This window comes from Diadema antillarum, unplaced genomic scaffold (assembly GCF_040938485.1).
Source record: "Diadema antillarum isolate AM-2024a unplaced genomic scaffold, OU_Dant_1.0 seq00001590_RagTag, whole genome shotgun sequence".
NCBI lineage: Eukaryota > Metazoa > Echinodermata > Echinoidea > Diadematoida > Diadematidae > Diadema > Diadema antillarum.
In genome coordinates, this window is record NW_027272307.1 from 1 (window position 1) to 27,169 (window position 27,169).

At 37.1% G+C, this 27,169-nt stretch overlaps 1 protein-coding gene across 1 annotated transcript in view; it reads right to left on the reverse strand.

Annotated features, from left to right (window-relative positions):
* Positions 1-3,262: 3,262 nt before the first annotated feature.
* LOC139710935 (A-type potassium channel modulatory protein DPP6-like) overlaps positions 3,263-27,169 on the reverse strand; it is a 390,830-nt gene continuing 366,923 nt past the window's right edge. Inside the window, exons 3-6 of the mRNA XM_071622860.1 lie at positions 18,135-18,249; positions 6,346-6,438; positions 4,832-4,926; positions 3,263-3,328 (exon numbers count right to left, since the gene is read on the reverse strand). Of these exons, the coding sequence (XP_071478961.1) occupies positions 3,263-3,328; positions 4,832-4,926; positions 6,346-6,438; positions 18,135-18,249 (369 nt within the window). The remainder of the gene's footprint in view (positions 3,329-4,831; positions 4,927-6,345; positions 6,439-18,134; positions 18,250-27,169) is intronic.

Sequence of the window (27,169 nt, forward strand, 5' to 3'; positions counted from 1 at the left end):
ACCTTGACAATCAAGGCAACACTTTCTACCACTTTTCCACACAGCACCTTTAACATTAACACTTTCAAACTAACATGTATGCTAATGAAATTTGAATATTTGTTATATTCTAAAGAAGTATTTATGTTTTTGACTATGTGACCTATTTTTTTTCTCTCTCTCTTTGCCATAGTTTAACCTCGCTACATTAAGACCTATGTAGGGTACGTGTGTGTCAAATTTCACTAAAACTGTTGAAAAATGGAGATTTCCATTGCTCTCAAGTATTTCACCTCTTTTTTTTTTTCTTGTGGGGGGGGGGGGGGGGGGGGGGGGGGGGGGGTGTTGGGGGGGAGAGGAGGGAATGGTAAGCTTAAACTACCAAAAGTTCATCATGGGTGCACAATGCGCTCAATCCAACCAGGGCCCTTTAACCTTTGTACAATATCACATATTTCATGCCAAACTTTAGTAGGCCTGTGCGACAATCATAACCTAATTTGCTATTTTGATCTTTGCATCTACACTTTTTGTACATTTGCGGTGCTTCAAAAATATAGGAACACTGTGCATTCTGTCCTGAGGGGCTATTTCACTTCAAACTCCCACTCAGACAGGGGCAGATCCAGGATTTCCGTACAGGGGAGGCGCCTTTACAAAAAGGGGGCGCAACAACCCCCCCCCCCCTTTTCTTTTTATTTCTTTTGTTTCAACAAAAAATAAAGAGGGGGTGTTCCCCCCCCCCCCCCCCCCCCCCCCCCCCCCCCCCCCCCCCCCCCCCCCCCCGGATCTGACACTGCTCAGACACCCCATTTGTTATCTACATCTTCTTTTCATGTGCAGTAATTGAAAATGGAATATTCCAGTTGAGGAGGGTAGTACAGCTTATAATGTGAAGCAGGCACTCCACTCACTACTTGTATCTCCCCCCTCCCATCTCACTAGTTGTATGAATGATCATGCCCCAATTTTCTATTTTGACCCTTCCTGATATACACGAATGTATGTGTGATAAATGGAGGATTGGAACATTCCATTTTGTCAAAGAGGGGTGTATCATCTAATTCAAACCAACTGGGCAAGTCATCAAACATTTTCCCCCAATTCATACCAGTATTTACAATTACCAAGTCCCTCTTTGCTATTTTGGTTGCTTCTTTTGGTGTGAGCAGTGAGTGGAATATTGGATGATTCTATTCTGTCAACAGGGGGTTTATTACCTTCATACACCCAATCAGGCACTCCATTAAATATTTGTCCCTCTACACCAGTATCTGTGATGGCCACTGGATCATTGCCCACTGCAGTCTGGTAGTACAGATTATTCTGGTACACAAAAACCTGAGAAGTAAAAGTAAGAGAATGAAGACATTTAACAGTGGGAAGATCTTCAAGACTCCAATTTAATACATCGGATTCATGCAAACACTGGAAAATGTTAAAACTCCAGAAAACATAGTAAAACCAAGAACTGCAAAAGGGTATACCATACATTTCATAGTTCAGCCTCAAATTGTAAGCACTATAAGCTACCACAAAATGACTATTATATGTGAGTAAAAATTAAAAATAGAAACAATCATGGTCAAAAAGTGACCTACGTGTAACTGTCCTCCATTGATGAATTGAGGTATGGTGCACTACAATTGTACATGATTTTTATACCACTTGGCATAGAGTAGATGTCTTATTGTATTCCAAAAGGATCTTAATTGGAAGGAAATAACATTGTTCCACCTGTAAATTGGTTCCCTATGTTGGGATATCTAATGGAATGACAGTGCACTGGCTTATAGGCAAGCTATGGCCAACTTCATGGATGCATAAAGAGCTTAACCCGTTGAAGACTAGTCCCTAGTATATATGGGCAGGTGTCAATGAGAAATGTGTGTTGTAGAAAATCAGCCCATCCTCAACGGGTTCAAGACCCAGAGAAGAGCTAAGCTGCTCTGCAGAGTATTACGTGTTGTTTGAAAGTTTGCAAGGCGAAAGTCTAAATGGGGAAGCCAGGTATGAGGTAAGAGCATGCACAAGATACAACAAAAGCTGGAATGAGAGTGACATGGGGGTCATCACAGCACCCATTGGGTCTATAGACGTCTTACCAAGGCAGTATTGGTGGGGGCCCAGGTGGCATACTGCAGGTGGACTGGGCTGGACACACCCGGCGGCATCAAAGTCCCACTTATAGATCTGAGATGAGTCGAGGTGTGGGAGAAGAAAGAGATATATACAGTGTATACAATAAAAACAAAAGAAGCACTTTATTCCACCTGTTGGAGTATGCAAAAGATGAAAAGAAGACATTCTAATGATTTAAACTTTGTGTAACCATTAAAAGTTGTTGGACACTAAAAATGCATTAACCATTCCTTATTTTCATTCTCAATACAAAATAAATACATAATAAATAAATATATTATATATAGATAGATAGATATATATATAGAAGAGACGAGAGAGTCAGGACAGATAAACAGACAGACAGACAGACAGACAGACAAAATGAAAGGAGTGACAGGACTAATGGACCTTCAGAATTATGAACTTACTTCATCTTTGGATCAACAAACCATCAGAATAACAAATTGTAGCCATGGCAGCAAGTACAGTTACTGAATACATGTAACTAAACAATCTATTCATCTTGAAAACAATTTATGTTGTCATTACTAAAGTGGCATGATTAATTCACTGGCACTGGGATGCTGGTGGGTGTTGTACAAAATCTATGAATATTTGCGTGCCTGGTGGGGAACCAGTTAATCACACTGACATATACCGTATGTCCCCCCCCAAAAAAAAATTACAACGGACCCTCTGCAATGATTACTTTAAAAATAGTGAATCAATCCAAACAAAATTTCAGGGTATGAAACTATATTAAACTTATTATCCACATCTTACAGAAACCCCCATCCGATTTGCATTCAGTGGTCACAAAGAAATGAGGAGTTTTTGTAGAGCATGTCAGGAATCCTTCCCTCCAAGTTCTGTCCATTGTGTTCACACATTATGCAGTTCCAAGAACATCCATTGTGCTAAATTTGGAAGAATCAGACCCATGACATGCTTTTAATACAATGAGCCACATTTCTCTGTGACTACTTTATCAAATTGAATGGGATTTTCTGCAAAATAAAGCTAAGATGTCATATTTTATGACCCTGAAGTAACTTTTAGAACAGTTTAATCATATTGGTATCTATAAATGCAAAAAATCTGATAGTAATTTTTTGGGGGGACATACTCTACAGTGCAGGTACAGAGACTGTGCTGGGGCTTACTTTGTGGAGACTTCATAAATCTTGTAGATGGCTTCGAAGCTGGAGCGGTAGAGTTTCCACTCCTGGGTAGATACCAAGGATGTGTTCCTTGTCTGCATTCACCCACACCCTGATGATGCCCTTCTTCATCCTGTACAAAGGTTAAAGGTTAAAAGTCAGGTCAGGTCACAGACTGAAATTTGCTACAAATTCAAACCTTTTCTTCAAATTTTTCTTTGCATAGCTGGCAAAAAGGGCTAAGCATTCAAAAATGAAAGTTATGTTGGCCTGAAATGATGATGCTATTTTTCATGACTTCTACTGTATTAAACAAACTATACAGGCTGTTTGGAGACAGTTCACAAAATATTGTGGTTGCGCGCATACAGAAAATTTACAGCCAATAATGGTATTGGCTGGTGTCACTGCCGAGAAAAGCAGCAGATGACAGGCTCTAGCTCCATGATTCCTTTTTTCCGACATGTTTGTTAAATTACAGACCAGCAGTTGCGATCTTAAAAATTTCATTTGCAGAGGGAGACAAATTGAAGAAAATTCACACCTCAATAATGGTATAATTATATCTTTCAGTCATATATTTCATTTATATATTTCACTCATATATTCCATTTATATATCTCATTCATATGTTTCAGAGATAATACAAAATACAGGCAATTACTATTTGTGACACAAGGAATGCTTTGAATACATTAAACATTGCCCAATTCAAGAGATTCTTTCAAATGAAGAGGATATATCTCTCAGATCTGAATATTGCTACATAAGAATTGTGACATATTGGCAATGAAATGAACAAAACAAATATATGCAAATAGATACCAATGAAAACACATATCCCATTCAAGTAGAGTAATTTCTGTCTACCTTCAGACCTTAGCGTCACAGATACTCTGACAAGATGTTAATGTAGAAAGACAAAATTAGAGAAAGATATATCATATATATCAAAAATTGACATACCAAATGTGTCAAATTAGGAATCCAGTCTGTCTAAAACAAACCTAAATACAACGATGCTTTACTACTCTAATATTCTGAGCAAACAATCTAGTAGTGTAGCTACAAGCCTTCAGATGTGATCCTTATGATAATTGATGAAGGGTATCATTTTGCTGTTGTTATGTATCAAAAACATAGTTCCTGTTTCTTATGTAAACATTCAAAACGGTGAGTTAAAGTTTAGACAAGGTGTTCTCATCATGCCTAAAACTGACATATGTTGAACATTTTCATTTGGTTACAAGTCATGTTTGCACCATCTAGACAAACCCATTTTGACTGAATCTGTCATTCTATGATGAAAAAACTCACTCCAGGGTCCCATTTCATAAAAGATGTTAGGATAGCAACTCTTGCTGGAATGGCAACTTCCCATAGCAACAGCAAATCAGGAAGCTGGCTTCTTGTCGTTACTATGACAATTGCCATTCCAGCAAGAGTTGCTATCATATCATTTTTTTTTTAAAGGAAATGGGGCCCTGTTTATGCCCTAACACAACCACTTTAGGCCAAGTTGGTAATGGGCATGCGATCAAAGAGTGGGAAGAAATGAGGGTGTTTACCATCGTCCTGTTCGTGATGAGGATGCTTGACTTGTTGCCGGAGATATCGACAGCGACAATATTGTTGGTGGAGTCCCGCATAATGTACTCATTTTCTGCAGACATGAGAAATACATCGTGGAGACTGTTACCTGCTCAACCATGCCTACTTTGGAAGTTAAATTGCGGTAATTCTCTTTACACAAAATGCTTTTTTTTTGTCTGTGTATCAAAATACAGGTACAATGCAATTTCTCCTTGCATCGCCACTCAGATTTTTTTTTTCCTGCTACATTTGAGGATTTATGGTCTGTGACAAATTAACGTCACATCGTAAGGAAATATCCATACATCTCTGAGCTAATATGCCTCTGGAACTGTCTACAGATTCTGAGTCATTCAAAGCAGCATCCCAAATGCTCCACATCATTCATTAACCTATAGAACGTGATGACATTTTGCTAAGAGCAGGATTAACAGCATCGGCACTGCTCCTCTGCTACTCAAAATGATTACTGTCGAAAAGGGCACCACGCTGCGAGAGAAATTTGCTCCTGAATAATTGCAAAAACAGCAGGCCACAGAAACAATCTCTACAAATTGCACGGCAACACTAAAAGTTACACCTGACTGAATCTTTGGGAAGTCATCAATCACGGATACCACTGGATTCAGCAATGTGCACTGTAGTAATCTCCGTCAGCTATGGGTTTACTATCATCAGTCCCTCACAAGAGATAAGTGTACGGGAAAATGTAATGTCATTATGCTATTGTTCTTGAATATTTGAATTGAATTTATTAAATTTGTTTTTCTTCCTGAGCTCCAGAGAGGCAAATGAAAACATTTACCTAAAGATATCTTTTGAATAGGGTCCTTAGAAAAATACAAAAAATAAAAAAAGTTTCCTCTGTTTCATGAGTATTTGTTTTTTATGATACAGCAATAATGCTGACAATGCCAAAGTGATATGATGAAAGATGACACATGTTCAACAATCAGGGATACAGAATAATTGAAATTTGAATTTCAGATAATCTTGCTCATATTCCCAATAATTACTCCAAAAAATTATCCAAATTGCACAAACCATCCTTGATATGCTGTTTCTGTTCATTAAGTTGATTATTTTGTCACTTCTTTTCCCATTTGCACTCAGAATCATTATTTACAGAACTCATTTTCATTACATCTGACATGCTGTAGCCTACTTTCAAGTCACTGGATGAATTTTCTTTAGCTGATGAGAATGGCCCAGCACTAAATTTACGGCTTGTTCCACACACTCCATGCGATCTTGATCGATCAACTCACAAAACAAACATGACAGTCAAAAAAGCACACAGATTCTACTATATGATGTCTTGTAGAATTATAAGAAAGTCATAATTATAGTCCTAATCTTCTGATGGATTTCACTGAGCAATTCTTAAAATCTTAGAATCAGCTGCTTTACAGAAATTAGGATTGTTCAGCGGGACAGGGTCGAGTATTATGAGAACAAGTATGCAAATAAAATGACCACGGTAATCTACCTGAGAACCACACAGCATCGAAATACTGTGGCTTGTACTGTTCGTCGAAGATGTCATCGAAGGTGAACTTTTCAAACACATGTTCCTCTGCACCTGGGGATAGGATAGAGTTTGAAAATCCACGTTAGACCCCAGACTCTAGAGGGCGGCAAAGCACTGCTGATTATGTTAAAATGGACTCGACTCGACAGCACATGTACATTTTAAATTTGACCCAAGGGTAAGGACTCCTTTACGACCGTGAAGAGGCAGCTCTCACCGAGTGGGTGAAGCCGTGTCGTCATGACAACATGTAATAAAGGCCACAACGTTGTGAGTCGTAATATTGGCGATGCTTGATGTATAGCTGGTATTAAAGGCACTTTCGATTTACTACCAAGAATCCCTGAGGCAATTTTGCACCGAGCAGTGAATTTGTTTTATACACATAAAAAAGCTATCAAGTGCTGTCCCTTGACTCAACTAGACACTAGAAGATATTTCAGTAGCACTAACGTATACCCGTCTTTTTATTCTTCAGTTCTATTGTCTACTGTTTTCCTAATGGCCAATGCCAGCAGGTCAATAAGTAAAGCAATGATGAAAGTTACCACTTTGCATATATGGGGACAAAATAAACAGTATAAGTGCCTAAACATATTATTTCTTAAGGGGTAACATCAGTGGCACATATGTCACTGTGCATCACAAAACCAGCCAAACATGGCACAACCTGATTCTACATGAGAACACAAAATGGGGGAAATGGATCAACCTACTCAAATTTTACTCTGCTATATTTTGTGAAAAAGCAATTATTCTATTTACTTCTATGGGTAATGATCACTACAGGAATGTGAAAGGTTTTTCTTTTTTTTTTTTAGTTTCTCGAGAAGAACTTTTTCTACAAAAGTGCATGTGATTGGGCAAGTCTGGGAGGTCCCTTTCATTTCTTTTCTTTTTTTTCAAACACTCTTCACTTTCAACTCTGATAACTTTTGAAATGATGATGCAATTTAATTAAAAGCCAGAATTAATCCCTATATAGCAGTTGCTATAGAGATTTACATCCTATTTTTGGCCCCATTCATTATACAGAGCACCGCTGGGTGAGATTAAGCACTTGAGTAGACCCAAAAATCCAAAGCCTCTTTTTTTCCACAAACACTTCTCCAGAGGGTACACTTTATTTCCATTATTTTGATGAGTTAGGAAATTCCATTTGTATTGAGTTACACATTTTAAGGCTTAGCTTCTGCTAATTTAGAATCTGCCCTCAACTAAAAACATAAATCAACATTTGGCCATTTTCTTTTTTATTGGTTTTGTGAGACAGTGTCTTATATCAATAAGGATATTATTTTGAAAGCTCTAATCAAACAAAAGGCATATAAGATCACATAAATGGAGTAGATATCATACAGTATGCTTCACAGAGATATTTCTTTTTCATCTCTGTTACTATACATCATACATTCTATATATGAAAACAGATACTGTGTAGGAGAAGACGTGCATGGTTATCTCAGTGCTATGTTTGATCACACACTGGCAGATATAATGATGTCAAGCCTTACTTTAAAGGATACACTGCCTTTTTATCATCTGAATTTCAATCTTCTCTTAACCAAATAGGCTATGAAAATTGATAGGCAACAAATCAATGTGACTGTCCTATTCACTGGACTTTATACAACATTGTAAGTATAATTCATGATTATGTATCTACAGTTGTACATGCAACAATTGACACAGTGGTCAAACTCTTTATTTCTTGTTTCTTGAATATTCGGGGATCATTAAATTTGGTTCTTGGGCCAATGTACATGTAATTCCAACATATCAAAAATTTATATTTCATTTCATATTAAAGGAAATTTGACACTGACAAATTACAAAGATCAGGGAAGAAATTGGAATTGAATTTTCAATAATTACCAAATAATGTCATTTGTCATATTTCTGCACTCTTGTACTTAAATGGATATGTTTAGTATGCATGACATCAAGATATATAACGGTACTCATCATAGATTTGACATGCTACTCAGGAAAAACAAATAGGGTATAAGGACTGTCAATTTTTGTGCACATACAAACAAAAGAGAGAGGAACATCAGGAAAGTGAACTATTTGAAAACCTGCCTACAATAACCTAAATCTATAACACACATCTGGACATCTACTAATCCTGATAAAACATACAAACATATAATTTTCTGCACTCAAACCTATCCTTCACAGAGCATGGGTAATTCATAACTGCTTTGATAACTCTCTTTTTGGAGTTATTATGAATGAGTTTCTTATTTCTTAAGAGGGAATTGTCGGCTGAGAATAACAACAATCTGATGACGGCAGTGAAAAGTGTCACGAATGTCCAATCATTTCTCAACAGATGATGTAATAAAATGCATCACTTCAAAGCGTACAAGGAAAGGAATATTCATCAGGGTTGGTAGTTGCATTTATGACAATTTTATAATTGATTGATTTTCTCGCAGTTGTAACCAGACAGCTGTATTCCTTTCCTTCACCAAATGGACAATTTCTGAAAACCAAAGTGCATGAAAAACTGCACATACATGTATCTAGTAATTTTTTTTTTTGTATATCAGTCTCTCAACTTACTGCACCGGTGATAAATTCAATGTTAGTAAACTGCAAAACAGGAAAACCACGACTGAATATTAAAGATTTGTTATTTTAAATGCATCAGTGGGACAAGATGGCAAACAAAATTGAAAAGAAAGAAGCAAATACCACATTCAAACATAAAATCAGAAAGAAAACGATGCAAAGGAAAGGATAAATTCAATGGAGATATAGACAAATAGGGAAATAACAAAGAGAAAGTGAATTTGACAGGAAGGAATTAAGGAAAATTAGACAGATAACGAAAAGACATCAGTATGTTAGGGGAGAGCAAATGTGCAGGTTTTAAAAGCAGCATGCCCTGAAATTTACTTTTCTTTTTGAAACTGTGTGAGTTTACAGAAATTTACTAACATAAAAGTCCCTGCTCTGCACTATATTGAGTTTTAGATACTTCATATACAGATTAAGTGAGGCATTCACAGTACAAATTAGTATTTCAGGACATATTTCCTTGATCTACATTGAATCCATCAAGTTACCAAAAAAATGTTAAGTACGCATCCCTGAATTCTCATCAAATAAATGTATCACTAGATGTTCTGTTTTGTTCATTTGTTTGTTTTTTTTTTTTTTTTAAGAAAAAAATTCAAATAACAGACAATCATTTTCCATCATCCTGCTCTGGATGTGTTGAACAAAGAAATTTCCTTGATCGAATTTTATCATTGCCCCATCCCCCTTAGAAAAAAAAAATACTAGAGTATCAGGAGGCACAATTATTTCTTGTAGCTGTTTTTGTTCTTTGAGATCATTGAAAGCCACTCTAGGGAAAAAAGATCAATACCATATTCCAATACTCCTTGCAATTTGCATAATTGATTGGACAGCCCGATGCCTACAAACTGCTAGAGAATCTATTGACTCCTCATTTGCATTCATTTATCTCACTGTTTGCTGCCTCGGCGATTAGTACCTGGCCAAACGTGGCCATTGCTCATCACAGCCACGTTCAAAGAGAGAGGGCTTTTGTGTTCGACGATATGGTTATAAAGGAATTGAATTAAAATGAATTGAAAAATATGCCTGATGCTGCATTGCATTAAAAAACAGCGAGAATCATTACTCCGATGTTTGGCTACATCTAGCAACAGATACACAGAGTTTGTTTACATATAAACATTAGGTTTCCTAGGTGAAAATACAATGCTGCTACAAAATTACAATGTTATCACTTTGCAGTCAAGAACGAGTTTAGAAATAAGGCAACATTACAATAGACACATGAATTTTGATGCAAGAAGAAAACTGACAAGAATTAGAATGTTACAGAAAATAATGAATTGTGATTATTGGCTGTGGCTTACAAGTTGATATTTCTTTTAAAGTGCAATATGTGCAGTGGTGAATAAAGCATGTGAGAATGAAATTAAAAATCATTATTGATGTTAGTTATTGAATGCTTCAACTCTTGCTCAAGTGGCTTGCCATACTTACTTCCACATATGTGTGTGAGCGAGACATGATGTAACAGGGACGGGAATCAGCAATATAACATCATGGAATGTCACGTAGCGGGGTGAAAGAAATGAGAAATGGTCAAGGAGTAAAAAAAAAGGAGTTAAGACCCGGTTCCATATCATTCTGTTGAGTAATATACAGATAAGCATGTTGTGATACACCATGGAAGCGGAGATATAGTTTCAACGAAATCCATTTGTTTGGCTGAACGATCTGCAAGCAGACAATTTATATATATCTGAACATAAGCATGGGGAAAGGAGGATGCAAGGAACAATAATAACAAACACTAGAATGGAGCAAAAGCATTTTATTTCATATCTAACTAAGCTATCACACATCTAATGAATTTATAATCTAATTTTCCTCATTACTAGAGAAAAGCTATTTTGATTCGAAATGAGTAATTCAGTAGAATAAATGGACTAATCAATCAGCAAATTTTTGTCTACTATCAACTGAAAAAAAGCAAACATTCATTGTCATAAAGTCTGTTCAGAGTATGGACCATCTTTACCGACTGATTTTTCACATGCGTTCACAGTAGTCTTTTTTTTAAACAATTGCTCATCTATACATTCCTGTAAAACACATCAAACTGCAAATAAAATTCATTGAAAAAGCTAGATTGACATAGAACTTAATGCAAGAGGAGAAAAATAAAAAGTTAAAAGCGTGAACTTTGTGCAAAACTCTAGGATCCTCAATTACCATTTTATGACAATGCTTACTTTCCCACATCGTAAAGCTTTCCCATTATGTGCTCAACAAGATTCGAAGTACTTAGGATTTCCCCGAAGCATGCACTTGATGGTTTTTTCATCAATCAGGCATTTACATATTATTCTTTTTTCTTTCGGGGGGGGGGGGGGATGTTAGGGTGGCACAAAATGCTGTAACTGAGAATAAATACAAAGAAAAAGGTTTGCAAGTGTAGTTTATAAAACACAAATTTTCAATTAGAGGGCAGCATTGGACATGAAAATAAAAGGCGCAAGCAATGAACAAATGAATATCATTGCATATAAGCAACTAAACATCTTCCTTGTACTGGTTCTAATCTAATTGCTGCTACATGGTTAGATTTCATGATCACAAATAAAGCAGTGTATTACTTTACATGTCATTGGCTAAGCATGATTATGGTATAATAACATTCAATAAATAGATAATAACTGTCTAGGCATAAACAAAATTTTGACCATCTAAAAATCATCTAAGTGATGCTGACACTCATATCACTTTTCCATAATGCATGAAGTATCTTAAATGACAGTTATGATGTGAAAGGAGAAAGACATGTTAAATTATTACATTTGAATTCTTGATTGGAAACAAATGCATTCTTATAATATAACTGTCATCTAAAAGTATCACGGATATTGAATACGGACATTCCAATATGATGTAAGACTCCACATTGCTGAGTAAACTGCTGAATCATTTATTGCAAGAAAACTCAACCTTTGTCATTTCAACCAGTGTGTCATATTCCTCACAGAACAAAACTTGAAGACTAAAACACACACACACACACTAAAAAACAAAGTGAAACAAATATGCTCATGTTTGTCAAAATACACATTTCTATTGTCTATGGGGTATACCTGGAGTTCTACATTACATCAAATCTCATTCCTATTCCACTGGTTTTTAATCAGAACCATAATCTTATACACGGTATTGACTGATTCTGTGACGCGCTATGTGTATTTTTGGCATGGGCAGCGCCATTAACGAGGTGTCTCAGCCGACCCCCTTCCCACTCCCCACCCCTCTCCCTACATTAGCACGCGCGCAGAATGAAAAACTGCTTTAGCCAATGGGCGTCTCGTACTGAGTGCCCGAATGCTTGCTTTGTGCGCGAACCTTTGTTACAAGTGCGTGATAAACATGTTGCCCGGGGTGGGGGAGAGCGGGGGGGGGGGGGGGGGGGGGGTCGGCTCAGACACCCACTATGGCTGCGCCCAGTGCCATGAAATGTCTGCTGCCCTCAACGAACCCGAATTGGTCAATAGTCATAAACTAAAGCTTCAGCCCTTGGTCATTGTATAAAGCTGCCTTCAGAAATTTCTGCCACAGAAAACATCTAATTAATGAAATCCTGGGATATTTTGCAGCAGATTTTATCTTCTTATCATTGTAAACTGACTCTCCTGAATTTTACTCCATATCTCTTATCTTTTGGAACTGGCTGAATTAATTAAACCTGTACAAAGCAGAGAAAAATTTATCAAAAATTTGTACATTTGAGAGAAGACCTGGAATACCAGTCTTCTAAAATGAGTAGCCAAATTAAGGATTAATAACAAATTAAGCAATTGAGAGCCTTTTGATAATTTAGTAACTGAAACAGATAATTATGTAGAAACAACAGGGCGCTTAAATCAAAAAGCATTTTTTATTACTATTACAAAACACAAACAATGAAAAATAAACATGATAGAAAGACACAGACTAAATCTCAGAATTGTCGTTTGGTGATTTGATTGGTTAACACGACCCAGTGTGATCTTCCAACATGGAAGTTAAGTGTATCTGCACTGCATATTTTGAAGACAACCACGATATTGGTTGCAGATTTTGACATGTGGATGGTCCCATTCACACACGTACAGCAGCCTGCAAACAGCTCTGGAAGCCTGGGTGTCATAGTGAACGAATGAGCAAGTGGGACAACCCGAGATTGATTACAGAATATTATCTCAGAGCGCTGCCCAGATCAACTACCACATGGCACACTCAAGACGGATGCAGTCGGTCTAATGGCAGAGAGAGAAACCAACTCTTCCTTTACACGAGGACTTAGTGACAGGTTCATGCATTACCCTCCACTCTGCCTCATTTAAACCTCTGTGTGCTGTGAGTGCTGACTGACACAGAAAACCCTATAGCATTGTACACACTGTCCACAGTTCCTGGCACAGAGAGGGTTAAAGTGATAGGCTCAAGCAATGCCCTCCATTCTTCCCCCTTTTAGAGTCAAGAGCAGCCACCAGTCTTTTGACACCGAGGGTGTAACTGCTATGTCAAGTCCCACATTATTCCATTCTGAATCTTTTGTGTCTCATATAGTGGGAAGCATCTCCACTTCTGTGAAGAATCTTGCAGTATGATGTTGTTGAAGAATGGGAAACAATATTGATATTGGGGAGAAAAAAAATGTGTGTCTGTCATGTCTTTTGGTGATACTGCGAGGGTGGCATCATTTATGGAGAGCAAAAGAACAATGTCAAATTCTAAATGCTTGCATTATACTGGTTCCAAGCATTCTAGATCAATTCCAAATGATGGAAATTGAAGGCCAGAGTGTTGTCATTACAAACTGCCTATGCAAGACATCCACTAAATTATCCAAGACGGGAAGTCACACACCGGGATATCAGACGGACTTACAAACATACTTTATGTACAAACAGATATACACACAAACACCCTGGCAAGCCTCAAAACCATCAACTCAATTTGTATAAATTGGGTCATTTCAAAGGTAGGCCATTTGCGTGATATATCTTCTAAAATATATGTATATATTCCTGCCATCGTCATGATAATTAAATTGACATTTCCCAAAATCTAGTTATTTCTAGCCTGGCAGCAAAGCACCTGCCTTACCATAAGGCAGAGTTAGGTCAATTTGATTCTCTTGAGTAACGCGCCATATATATATCAACATGTTCGCAGAAATAGTGCAAAAGGGGACATCTAGATGTTCATACATCATCTGCCTCAAATATCAAACTGGGTTATTACGATGGAGACACGTGGAGAAAAGGGAATGCTGCTGTAGAGAGGACCAATAAACTCAAAATGATTTTCTTTGAATGATATTCCCTTTGCGATGTATCTAATGTTGAAATGCACATCCTGTAGAGGGTTGAAGAAATCATGAATTTGATTGAATTTTTATCAGTTTAAGTGCCATCTTTAAACATTATAAATTACGTCCATCGTCAAATAGAGCAAAATAAAACCTTTCCAGTGATATATCACTTGTTGCAAAACAATTAATTATTCTTCAAGTTATGATAAAAAATATCCCATAGTTTATTATTTTCATTGGTTTTTAGTAGGTTTAATTACAAATATCTCAAAATGATAAGAATGGAGTTAACTCATTTTGCAATCAAGTACTGTATATGCCGAATATTTCGCGAGGTTTTTATTTTCGCGAATTTTGCGAGTTAGGTGCTATTCGTGAAATTAAAGACACGCAAAAATATTGACTGATCACAATGTGGATGTGACGTACACATGTACATTATCTCTGTTCAGTACAGCACTCCACAATCACGAATTTAACCACTCGCGAAATCGTCGGGAATTCTGGATTCACGAAAATTTAGACTCGCGAAATATATGGCGTATACAGTATTTAAAATAGTTTCTGATCATTACACTGCCAAAGACAAAAAAACACACCCACCTTAAAAGCTACCAGCTTGATCATTTGACAGCCATCCTTCTCATCCACTTTTGGCATCAAAGTATTAAATAAATCTTTTATGAATATGCACTCTTTGACAAACGTGTGTAGGTCAGAGTTGAAAAGTATTTGAACCAAATCAACAGCTCCTTTGTCTTGCGCAAATGAGACTTACAACTCTTCTGATGTCCTCATAGTTTAACCCATTCCATACTGAATTCTGAAATACCCATAGACTTAACATGCAGGTCACCAGGTTCCCGTGCGGAACGGGTTAATTTGAAGAAACCTCAAGATGTCTTTTCTGACAAGTTCATTAAGTAATTTGCTGCTGCTAAAATTATGATTTTAACACCTTAATTGCTTGTAAATGACAAACAGATGAATCTCATGCTTTGATGATTCTAAATATAAATTTATAATTCAATAAAAACTTATCCAATTAATGGAATTTAATGATTTATTTCAATTATCATTTCAATTATCATTTCAATTAATAACCTATTGATTCCCAGCTCAGTTCATAATGAATGCAGGACTGGTGTACCTCCTATTGTTTCACTGTCAGTAACCCTTATTGAGGAAGCATGCATAAAAGCTTTACAGCATCAGCATAAACCCCAAAAGAGTTTTTGAAACAATACATGCCTGTAATCCAAGCCAATAATATTTCTGCCCATCTCCATCATAATTCAATGATGCCTTGCATGTTAAGGTATATGACAAAACATTAAAAAATGTATGGTGCAGCTCCTTCATTTTCTTAAAGCTTCATGTGTAGCAGGCAACCTATTAAGATCTAAACTTGTTATCATTTTGTATGATATTTGAAGTAGAACTATCAGAGTATAATCCTGACCTTTGAACACCCTGCCTCTTCTCCGCCATAATATATCAAACGGCGGCTATTCAGTGCCGAAATGGTGGAAAAGTGTTTGTCGGTTGGATCCTGACGGCACGGAGAAAAATGCGTTGTCTCATTAATCATCTCTGTATGCAATAAATGGGATCAATCGACGACCACTGCCTTGATCGATGTCCCTATTCGAGAGCTGGTCATGCTGGCATTTCATTTCGGTCGGAAAAATGATGTGGACCGAACCTCTCCGCTCTTGTCATAGTGATTGATTTTCTTGCGAGCTTACCGTTGTCGGGGAACTGTACACAGAAATGACTCCACAAATTTATCACAGGCGAGTAGAAACACCGTCCTTCTCTATTTGTTTTGGATGCACATTATTCCACGACCCCCCCCCCTTTGGTTAGGGTGCATCAGAAACATTAGAAATGCTATTTTGCTCTGTTGCCAATCTAAGAATGTTATAGGGACTACTACTGGATAATGACTTAAACAAAAAATAATGAATTAGACAGAAATGAAAGTGCATTGCAACAATTTTAGGCATATGGCGGATATCAAAAGTAAATAATTCAATTTTCCAGAACACTGAGTGCGACGGTAATGAAAGTACACACACCCAGTAAGTACAATGAAAAAGTACAATTACTCGTGCATGATACACTGTGGTGGAATATGATAGGTCAAAATGCAAATACATGTATAAACATCAATAAAGCGAGTATTTTCTCCTCATGAATAAAGTAGAAATGAGTATTGATCTATGGAATCCATTTATCCTCTCTAAATTTAGTGGTCCTTATAATAGTACGTACAGTGGTCATGTAAACAGGAATTGGACATTAAATGCACTGTGGCAACCTATGCAATATATCTAACATTGCAATAAGTATGGTTTTCAAAGAATTCATTATTTTTATCGACAAACAAACAAGCAATCATGACTGAAGATGTCTTCACCAAAACTGAACCACCTTGTTAAACATTTCACATATATCTGTCAGTCACTCTGCAAATAACGAAGACTCTTCGCCCTCCAGTATGGAAAGTCTGCCAAGAAATTGTCATATTTTAATTGCCACTCACCCCTTACAGATGGTGGCTTATGTAAATAGATGGTAGCAGATAGATAAAAATTGAGATGAATGTATACGACTAGGCTCCACAGAGATACAAACATTTCTCCATTGCATTGCCCCAGGCAATTAGCTGATTGGCAGCCATGTTGTAAATATTTGTCCTTCGTCAGGCCTCGAGGACAATGCCATCTCCTCTTGCAAAGACGAGTGCATTTTGCATAAAGAATGGATCACTTTCTGATCTAAGAGGGGTGTCATTTACTGCCACACAGCAACTTCTGAATTTTGATCACCTCTTCCCCCCCCCCCCAAAAAAAAAAAAAAAAAAAACCTTACAGTTGTTAGAGCTGTGCCCCTCGACTGTGGAGTAGTTTGGCAGATGAAACCAAATGCTGCTGAATCTATTTCCATGTCATCAATAATCCTCAGTCTGAAAGCCCACTGGTGACAATGTTTGACTGACCAGCTATGAAGTTTAACTGACCGGTGACAAGGTTACAGTGGCCAGTGGCCAATGATACCACATATAGTCATGTTTCTGAAATCTTTACAGCTATACATTTTCTTCAAATTTTTAAGATGATAGTGTCATCATGACATTTAAACAAAACAAGTTGTAATGCTACAGGATTTATTGTCCCATCTTAGTTTGGTTATACCTAGAAATGACAATTAAATTTGACATAGAAACTGTGATAGAAAATTGATCTATAAAACCAAGATCTCTTAAAAAGATCAAAGTCAAATTGCAAAGGTTTTCATTGAATAACTTACGATTGTGCAACAAGTAAAACTTTATTCCAAGGACAGTAATCAATGCAAATATCTTTTAATAAAACTTGTATACCAGTACTTGAGTTTGTATATTTTGTATATATATTTTTTGTTTGTCTGTTTTTGCTGGTAGAATGGTCTCGATACATATTTCATATATCATTTCCTAAAGGGGAAATAGACATATGAACAAAGATAATAAACAATTGTAAGAGATAAAGTTTTTGAAATGACACATTAAAATTATATATACATCTATGACGACCACTGAACCTAAATATAGGATAGAAAAAAGAAAGTGAGGTGGTGATGAGACATATGATTTTCATAAAATAAAGATTGATTTCCATGAAATAAACAAGCTGCTAAATGACATAAATACACCTTTCTTATATTCATTAGTACGGGTATTTTCTTATGAGGCTTTTAAATGTACATCTGATATACGAGATTACATATTCTGCATCTCCAAATATACTAGGAGCACAGAGAAGCACAATTTTTTTGGAAGTTGAAGTCAACAACATCTAAATGCTGACTTGGACGTCAGTCTTACCCGGTGTGGCAACGATGATAGCTACGACGATCAGGGAGCAGATGAGGAGAATGACCAGGAGAGATATGATGATACCTCGCCAGTTGCGCTTTTCTGCTGTCCCTCCCACCAGTTCCTGTTCATTGAAAGGAAAATTGAAATAGAATAATATTCAAAAACAGGAAAATAACAAAGATACTGCTCATGATTAAAGGTCCTGTTTACCTTTGGGAGCAGTCATTTAAGAAAGAAATCAAGATATGACATTTAATGCATACGTGTAGGTCTGTTGCACCACAAAACATCCTATCGTACAACATTTTTGCGATAAAGCCTGAAATATAAGGATATACATTGTATCTGTATTTTTCTCAATAAACCCTAACTGTAGATGGTGTAGTATGGAATTTTTTTTTATATTATAACTATTGTTCACATTTTGTATATTTAACAATACTTAACATAGATTATACTAGTTCAAATTTTCACATTGGTTGTTTCTATCCCTCACTCACATTTTAGAACTATTTTCAAGCACTTAAGCTGGGTTTGGGTTTCATCTGCAAATGGTATATTATGCCTTTAAGTGAACTAAATTGGAATTTGTTTCATCAAAAAAAAAAGATAACTAAAGCAAAGATGTTGCAGATATTGATTTTGTATGCAAGCAGTGCTACATGGAAATCAAGTGAACTACATTGGAAGCTGTTTAAGGTCAATCCTATTTTGTGAGGTTTACTCTGCTCAACAAGATTACATGAACATCAAGTATTTTCTGGTCTGGACTTGGATGTTGATCCTCATATTCATTCATCAAGGTGAATATTACCATTCATGGCGAGGGGTATTATGCAAACCCTCTTTGCGTGGTGCTTAACCTTTTTCTCTGCAAGTTTTGCACATTCTACTTTTAAGAATGTCTTGGAATCCATTTTACAGAGATTACTCCTCACAATATGTCTTGGTTTTATTCAAACCCATGGCCAGCAGTCTGGTTCAATTTGAGCCACTTTCTCGATTACGTCGGGGGGGGGGGGGGGGGGGCACTACAGACTTCAAACTTGGTTACACTACAAACTGAATATATTATTTTCCACAAAATACCCACTTTGATTATGCTAAGTACTGAGGCAGTGGGAAGCCTTAAAGCAATGCTAAATAATGGATGAATCTGACATTTAGCACTTGGATATCATTGAAACAAAACATCGCAGAGTACATTTGCATAATATTTACATAAAGAGAAAATAACGACTTCACATCGCACAAAACAGAAAAAAGTTGTTTATGAAATATGGAAGACAGAAATCTGTATAGGCCACCTGAGCAGCATGCAACACAACACAGAATACAATGAACACAATAGTGGAGAGACATTATATATGCTGGCAGTGCAATCAGTAGTGTTTCTGCAGATCTAATAAAGCAATGAAGGATAAAATTGAAACTGAAAGGTGATAGGAACAAAATGAATAAAGATGAAAACATCAACACAGCAGTAAACTATGCAAGCATCACTTCATGTATACTCTTGCTATGAATACATAATGGTACACATTTGACATACTCACAGGCACAGGCACATCCACAAACAATATGATATAGAACAATTCAAAGTGCTAATTACAGTGAAATGAAATAGTTTGTTGTGTCTCATCAAAGATTCAAAATCATTCTATATTCTTCTGGTGGAAGGATGTCTTCAAAGCATCAAGGCACATTTAAGTTTCACCCATTACTACACAATTCCGCACAAAACGCAAAGGCTTGGCTTGATGTATTTATGCTAATTCAAGGGTGCATAACTCACTAAACAAAAATACACACAGATTCAATAAAATAAGGTTAAAGAAAATAATTGACACCAATACATAGCACACAGGATTGTTTTCTGTGAGCATGCAGGCATAACAAAAAACTACAACAATTCAAGAATATGAAGAGTTTGTTCGCAAAAACCGATAAGTCCAGTTTTAAAGATTTTGAAGTATGGTCTCTGTCATAAAGTACAAAATAATACCTTTTAAATGATATATCGTTCACTACATATAAAGGTACATTTTTGAAGTTATGGTCAAAAGAAGCCAAAATTTTCTTATTATTTTCTTTATTTTTCTGGACCTTTAATCGCATATATATCCATTTGGCAAATATGGACTTGTCGGTTTTTGCGAAGAAACTCTTCATATACACAACATGATGCTTTGTTTGAGGTTAAAATCAACATTCACACAGACTTGACATACTACACACCATCGATATCATAATTTCATCATGACTATCATCCTCATCACCATGGTCACTATCATTGTTCAAACTCATTTTTCAATCACTCTCATCGCTGCTACCATGAGTACAGGTGAAAGATAAACTTTAACTCAGAAAGTTGCATGTAACTACGGACTTATGCAAAGCAAGCACAAAGGTCGTAATCCAGTCTGACCTACCTTGGTTAGTCACCATTTCCATCTTACATTATCATCCTAAGCTTTCTCTCACACAAACAGTCTATACCTACTCCAGCATTTCAAGCACATGCAAGCACACACTAAAAACAAACTAACAAACAAACAAAAACTCCCACACCCATACACACCCACACACACACACACACACACACACACACACATACATAAAAGAAATCAATGTTATGAATTTCTGAGACTACTGGCAATAACAGTAAAACTAAACAGCTTGCAGTATACTCGCTACTTAGAGCCATCATCACATCTATAGGTTAAATACTGTTATGACAAAATACTTGTGTTATGAACGTTAAAGTGTATACTCATTACATGGCAATGTTTCTACTCTTTCTCCCAAACAGAATAGAATTTAAACACAATTTGCTTTCTAATACTTGGTAGTTGAAGAGATCATCACTATGACTGATGTGTCTGATAGTATTCAAATACAACGAGGAAGCCACTGAACTATTGAATGATAACACTGTATCAGACTCGATAATCCCTTGTTATACGGGTTAAACAAGTCTCATGACTAGCACAAGCTTCCCTAATATCAATTTTCCCTCATGCCCCCAGGAACCTAATAGGTTACGTATAAAACCTGTATGAGTTTCAAAATCTTGTATGAAATGAGCTGGTTTACACAAGACAAAGAGTAAATATGCACACATTGTACAGAACATGTTATTGTTTAAACATGTTTCCTTTTGTTAAACAACTGTAGCAGACAGGATATTGATAAACATGGTGCATGGACATAAACAGCTGGTAGAGGGGTGAGAAATTAAGGCTTGTAAAGATAATGAGGTGTCAACACTAGTATAGGAGTACCGGCACATGTCAAACATTTATGGAATTTTCAGCCATTGTATGTGGAGACACCAGTGGTAGTCTGGATAATAAATTCCAGGCACATCCGGAGCGCCGAATGAACAGAGTGTGGACAGGAACCATTCTCGGTCTAGGGGCTTGTAAGGATGCTAGCACCATAAATATGGAATTCAGTCAGAGTGTCTCACAACTCATGGCAATTAATATTTCATAAGAAACTAGGCGCCAGGGTTTTCTATACAGTATACTGTAAGCTCATGTCACACAGCTGCACTAGCTAGTTAGCTAGCCCCTGAATTTTTCTGTGACATGTCATTATGGGGAGCTCAAATGAAGTCCCATCAGAGCTAGAGATATGGCAAATGAAGGAAATTTTGAGAAAAAGACACTAATTTGACATCTGTTAATTCCTAAAGATTGGGATACCTTCATCCAACTATGCCCGAACCAAATTTCAAAGTCTAACTTCAGTATGGGAAGTACACATGTATAAGACATGTTTTCACAATGATTTATCTTGGCCCATTATGTCAAAATTCCACTTTCTGTACACACAGAACCACACCTACATTATTTCATCTACTGCTGGAAGGAAGACTATTATTCCTGCTACCCCTCCGCACATATACGGTGAGAGGACATTCATAAGACTTTAACTACCGTCACAAATCAAAACTTTTATGGATGACTACAGACAATGTTGACTACAAGTAGAAAGCTTGTGGTGTTCTTTTTTTTTTGTTTTTCACACATCTAAAGGGAAGGAGAACTGGACTTATTCCTACATCCAATCTCGTTATGACAAGCATCTGCAAAGAAAATGAGTCCCTGGAAATTTTTGTCTTTATTTGCCGATAAGCTATGGTGACACCGGTGAAGTTTTTGTAAACAAAAGTGATGATAAAATCAGCTGGGTATGGGGTCAAGGCGACATCTAAGAAAATGCCCTGGAGAATTTCTGTCGGTGCTCCGCCGAAACGGGTATGTTCAAAGGTGTACTTGAGCGGACTTTAAATTGTGGCCAAACATGGTGAATGAAGATGGAAGGTAGCGGCGATGATTCGTGAACTTCGTCCTCTCCGCCGTCTTCCGTAGATATGAAACCACTCCAGAAGGAGGACTTTGAACTCTTGAGAAGTACAGGAGAGCACTGACAAACAGACATTACATACATACACACATACATACACCCCCTTACACACACAAAACCCCCACACACATACTCACACACAAACAATAATGCACTGGTTTATCTCTGCTTCAAACTGTCATACATTTTCCATGAAATTTTCCTAGTGATCTTTTGTGTATTATTACATGACCCTCCCTTTCTCTATATATTTCTCTTTTTTTCTCACTATCTCTCTTCCTCTCTCTCTCTCTGTTTGCCTCACCGACCAATGTAAAATGATCTACAGGAAAATAGGTCACTAAACACCTCATTAGAATGCTGCACACTAGCTGCTGGCAAATTGACTAGACAACAAAATTAGAATGAAAGTAGGAAAAGTATGAAACTTAAGAAGGAAAAGCCAAGAATAGGAGGTGTAGGGCAAAATGATGTCAAAAACATCATTAAAGACATGATAAAACCATCAAGGCAACTGCCTGCTTAAGTCAAGTTACCCTTTCAAAACTGCCTCCCTCATTTTAGTAAGCTTTTACATTTTGATAAGCTGACCTATTTCTGCTAGAGTTTGTTCTACACATGATAACATCTAATGGATCTATCAGAAAAAAACAGCTTCCTAACTGGATTGGATGCACTGCGGATATAAAGGGATACTGATATTGTGCCAAGAAGGGATAATGAGTAGATTGCAGGCAAAACAAAATAACCATCACAAAAACCAAGAATTGTAGATTGGGGCCAAACATACCCGGCCATTAGAAAAAGCAGCCCTTGCACAGTAAGTAATGAGATGACCAACCCAGCTGCTTAAAATAAACCTACGCGTACCATAACCCCTTGAGGACGATGTGATTTTGCGCCATCATGTGTTTTCTATAGACACCTGCCTGAGTACACCTGTGACTAGTCTTCAACGGGTTAATCAATGTCCTGTGAATAAAACATTGAAGCTTCCCCACACAACACCTCACAATCAAATTGTGTCTTACAATTAAATTGGAAGCAAAGTGAGAGTACACATCAAGAGGTAAACTACACTTCAGTCTTTTCATTCCTTGTGACTCCTCTTCTCATATTACGGGTGTGCACAACTGAGAAGTGGAGCAGTAATTGATGATGTTGGGTAACCATGGCAACCCATCTATACAATGAACTGCATCTCCTCTCTGTAACTTTTTTGTCATCCACTCATCATGTTTACAGGCAAAATCTACAATGGGCTTTTGAAATCCTTTTTCCTGCATTAAACAGGTAAGTGGATCTGTGACAACACAGATCATGGTTGTATTTTATTTTGCTGTTGCTGCTGCTGCTGCTGATAAAATGGCAATTTGATGATGTTTTGGGTCTTGAGTAGATACAAATTGATCTCAAATGTTGGCCTTTACGAACTAATATAGAATGAAGTTAATCGAGCAATATCACTTTCAGACCTCATCTGTGGCAGAAAAAGTAAAAAATAAACGTTCTCACAGAGTTCTGTATTTGATCATGAGTAATGTCTTGAGAGAATTAAATTCTTGATAGTTGGAAAAGCATAATCATATTCTCCCTTGTCACTACTGACACAAGAACTGGTCCTGTCTGTCACTCGACTGTGGAAATGAATACTGTGCCCTTTTGAGGTTGGGGAAGTAGGAGGAGGATTAATCATTCTATCAGAGGATATAAAGTATTCAGTATTCCTCATTACAAACGGAGCCCAGTGGAGCAACCCAAAATGTCTGGAAGAGCATTAAAGGGGGGCTGAGCGGGGTATCTACCAGATCAAAGACGGTATCAATGTCCTCCCCTAGGGGGCTGTGATGATAGTGGTGCTATATTCACCCTCCATGCATGCCTTTCACTCACCTTAAAGGCAGGCATTAGGGCACTGAGGGTCAGCAGGGCTATATAGTGAAAAGTATTCTTCTCTCTCTCTCTCTTTGCATGTTTAATATATGCATGTGTATATAAATACACATACAGTGTATATATAGGGCTCATAATTAGCAGTGGCCCACTGGCCAATGGGCACTGAAAATCAATGTTGGGCCACCAATTTTCAAAAAAAAATCTTTTGGTGGCCCAATTGGGCAACTTGGATTTGAAGTGGATTGTAATATTACTTTTATTTCAGGTGAATTGATTTTGTCTTTTCAGAGACCACCATAATTTGAAATTTAAAGATGTTATTGGCCCAAATAGGCCACCAGAAAAAAAAAAAAAATGTTAGTATTGAGCCCTGTATGTATACATACAAGTAATGTAATCATCTCCATATCTATTTGCATAATGTGGTCATATTTCCATCAATCATTTGTGAAATCTTGTGAAACTGTATTAAAATCTATTGACTTTGCTTCTAAACGTCCAAATTCAATGAGCATTCTATCATTTTATACTTTGATCTTTACTCTTTCTGTTTAAGGAAACTTGAACATGGGAGTGGAATAACATCTTTAAGACAAGTGACTTTGTGCCTGGCTATCAAACCTCGTGACCCTAAACCCTGGAGAGAAAGGGTGAGGAAGGAGGTGACAATCGAAGGATGATGAATACCTTGGGGGTGTTTCCTTACTCTAAGATATGACGTTAATGTCGTTGTCACCCCTAGCAGACGTAAAATCACTTCTGCCAGTTGTCAGGAACTGATTTCGGAGAACTAAGGTCCTTTCAAACTCTCCGAGGAGGACGGGAAAACAAACACATATGATATCATATTTTTCTCATACTAGTAATCTTTGAGTAAACAACCTACAATAATTATCATAAATCTCAAGAACATCGTCCAAATAATCCACGGGGACTTTTCTGCCGATCTCATTATTTGACCATCCTTTCAAGATGAAACTCCTATTCGATGACAAGCTCTGTTTACGTTTTCCGATCTTTCAAAACGCAGTCCACACAAAATGCCCTTCCTGACTGGGCACTTATTGTATTAGCCCAATAAGCAGTGTAGAGTGGCCTCAAGGTAAAAACAAGAAAGGAAGAGCTAAGTGATAATAAAGTGAGACTGGTAATCCAACACACTTTTTTCCACGTACCAGCCTCATGGCATGTTTACTACACGACACCACTGATATTGCAGCTCTAATGATATTCCATTAGCCAAGATTGGCTCGGCCCTGGAAAATATTGACATAATTTCGGCATTCATTAGGCTCTATTCGGCATCAAGCATAGAGGAGCCATTATTGATTTCTACGCCTTATGGCAAGCATTTTTTACCAGCACCTGTATACTGCCATGTTTGCCAATTTCCTGCAGAGCGAAAGCTGTCCCTTGACAAAGCACATCTTGATACATTGTAAACTCACATCATGCCTTTTGTTCACTTCACCACCAGTACATACTCTGATGGAGCCAAAAATTGTCTAAAACTTCCAATTCCATACTTGCTTGTGACAATTTAAAAACTTATTCACAATTGTCACATTATGGGATACCATTATGGGATTCATAACTTCAAGAATATTCCTTGCGACAAAATGTTACAACTGAGGTAATCTTAATGGAAAGGTTTTATTTTGCTCTTTCTGATGGTGGACTTACTTTAACATCTTAAAAACTGGTGCTTGGTCCATTTTATAGTGAAACTCTGTGATTCAAATATTAACCATGCTAAAACAAAAACGTTCACTAAATCTATTAATACAATTTCAGAAAATATCTTGGGAGATATCAGGAATATAAGGTTAACTTAGGAAATCACAGATTCTAACTTTTTTTGAGTACCTGTATTTACAGTACTTTAAACCTCTATATTTCATAGCTTTATATTTACAAACATCCAGATATGCCGGTATCCCATTGGACCATGCAGCTGACATTTTGATAACTAGAAATACTGCTGAACAGTGCCTTTAAGTGATGTCTCAGTTTTTGGGTGGTTTTAAAAAGCATGAAATATCTTTCTCTACAAAATCTTGATTCATTTCCACTGATGGATTGCCTTACTCAAGGTAATATACCAGATTTTGCTGATGTGCTCAGAAAGCACCATTAACCAAAGAGCAGACTTACTGTGCATCACACAACTGTTGAACATGTCTCATGTCACCGTTGTGAAGATTAATACCATAATGGCAGTCTCAAAAAATGAGCAAAGTTGGTCAAATTGGCAAGAAAATGGCAGCCATCATTCCTCTAAGGATCACCAAGTAAATTGATGGAGTATAATTATGTGCATATACTGTCATCTCTCTCATACCCTGTACGGACGACTAATAGTACAAATGCTCATCCTTCGGGAATATCTACGAGGACAAGTGCGAGACAAACAACGTTGTTTGAGTCGGCATGTCTGGAACATAATGTGGTCATCCGACGGTCGTTAAAGTGCGCCACTGCAATTTGGTTCCATGAGACATCGTAAGCTCCAACAAATTTGTCTTTTTATGTGGTCTCAAGGGCTTGCTTGATGTCAGGAAACAGTTCAGGTCTTATCGCATAATTTAGACTGACTGCTCCTCACAGACCAAGGCAGGCGCGGAGGAAGATCTCAAAATAGATAAGGGAAAAAGGAGCTGCATAATGTTTAATACCAAGGAAGAGTCCTGCATTCTATGGTCCCCATAATTTACTGCCCTGGCCCATTGAAAGGGATTTTACCTTGAAGAGGCAGCGAGATAGCTGAATGC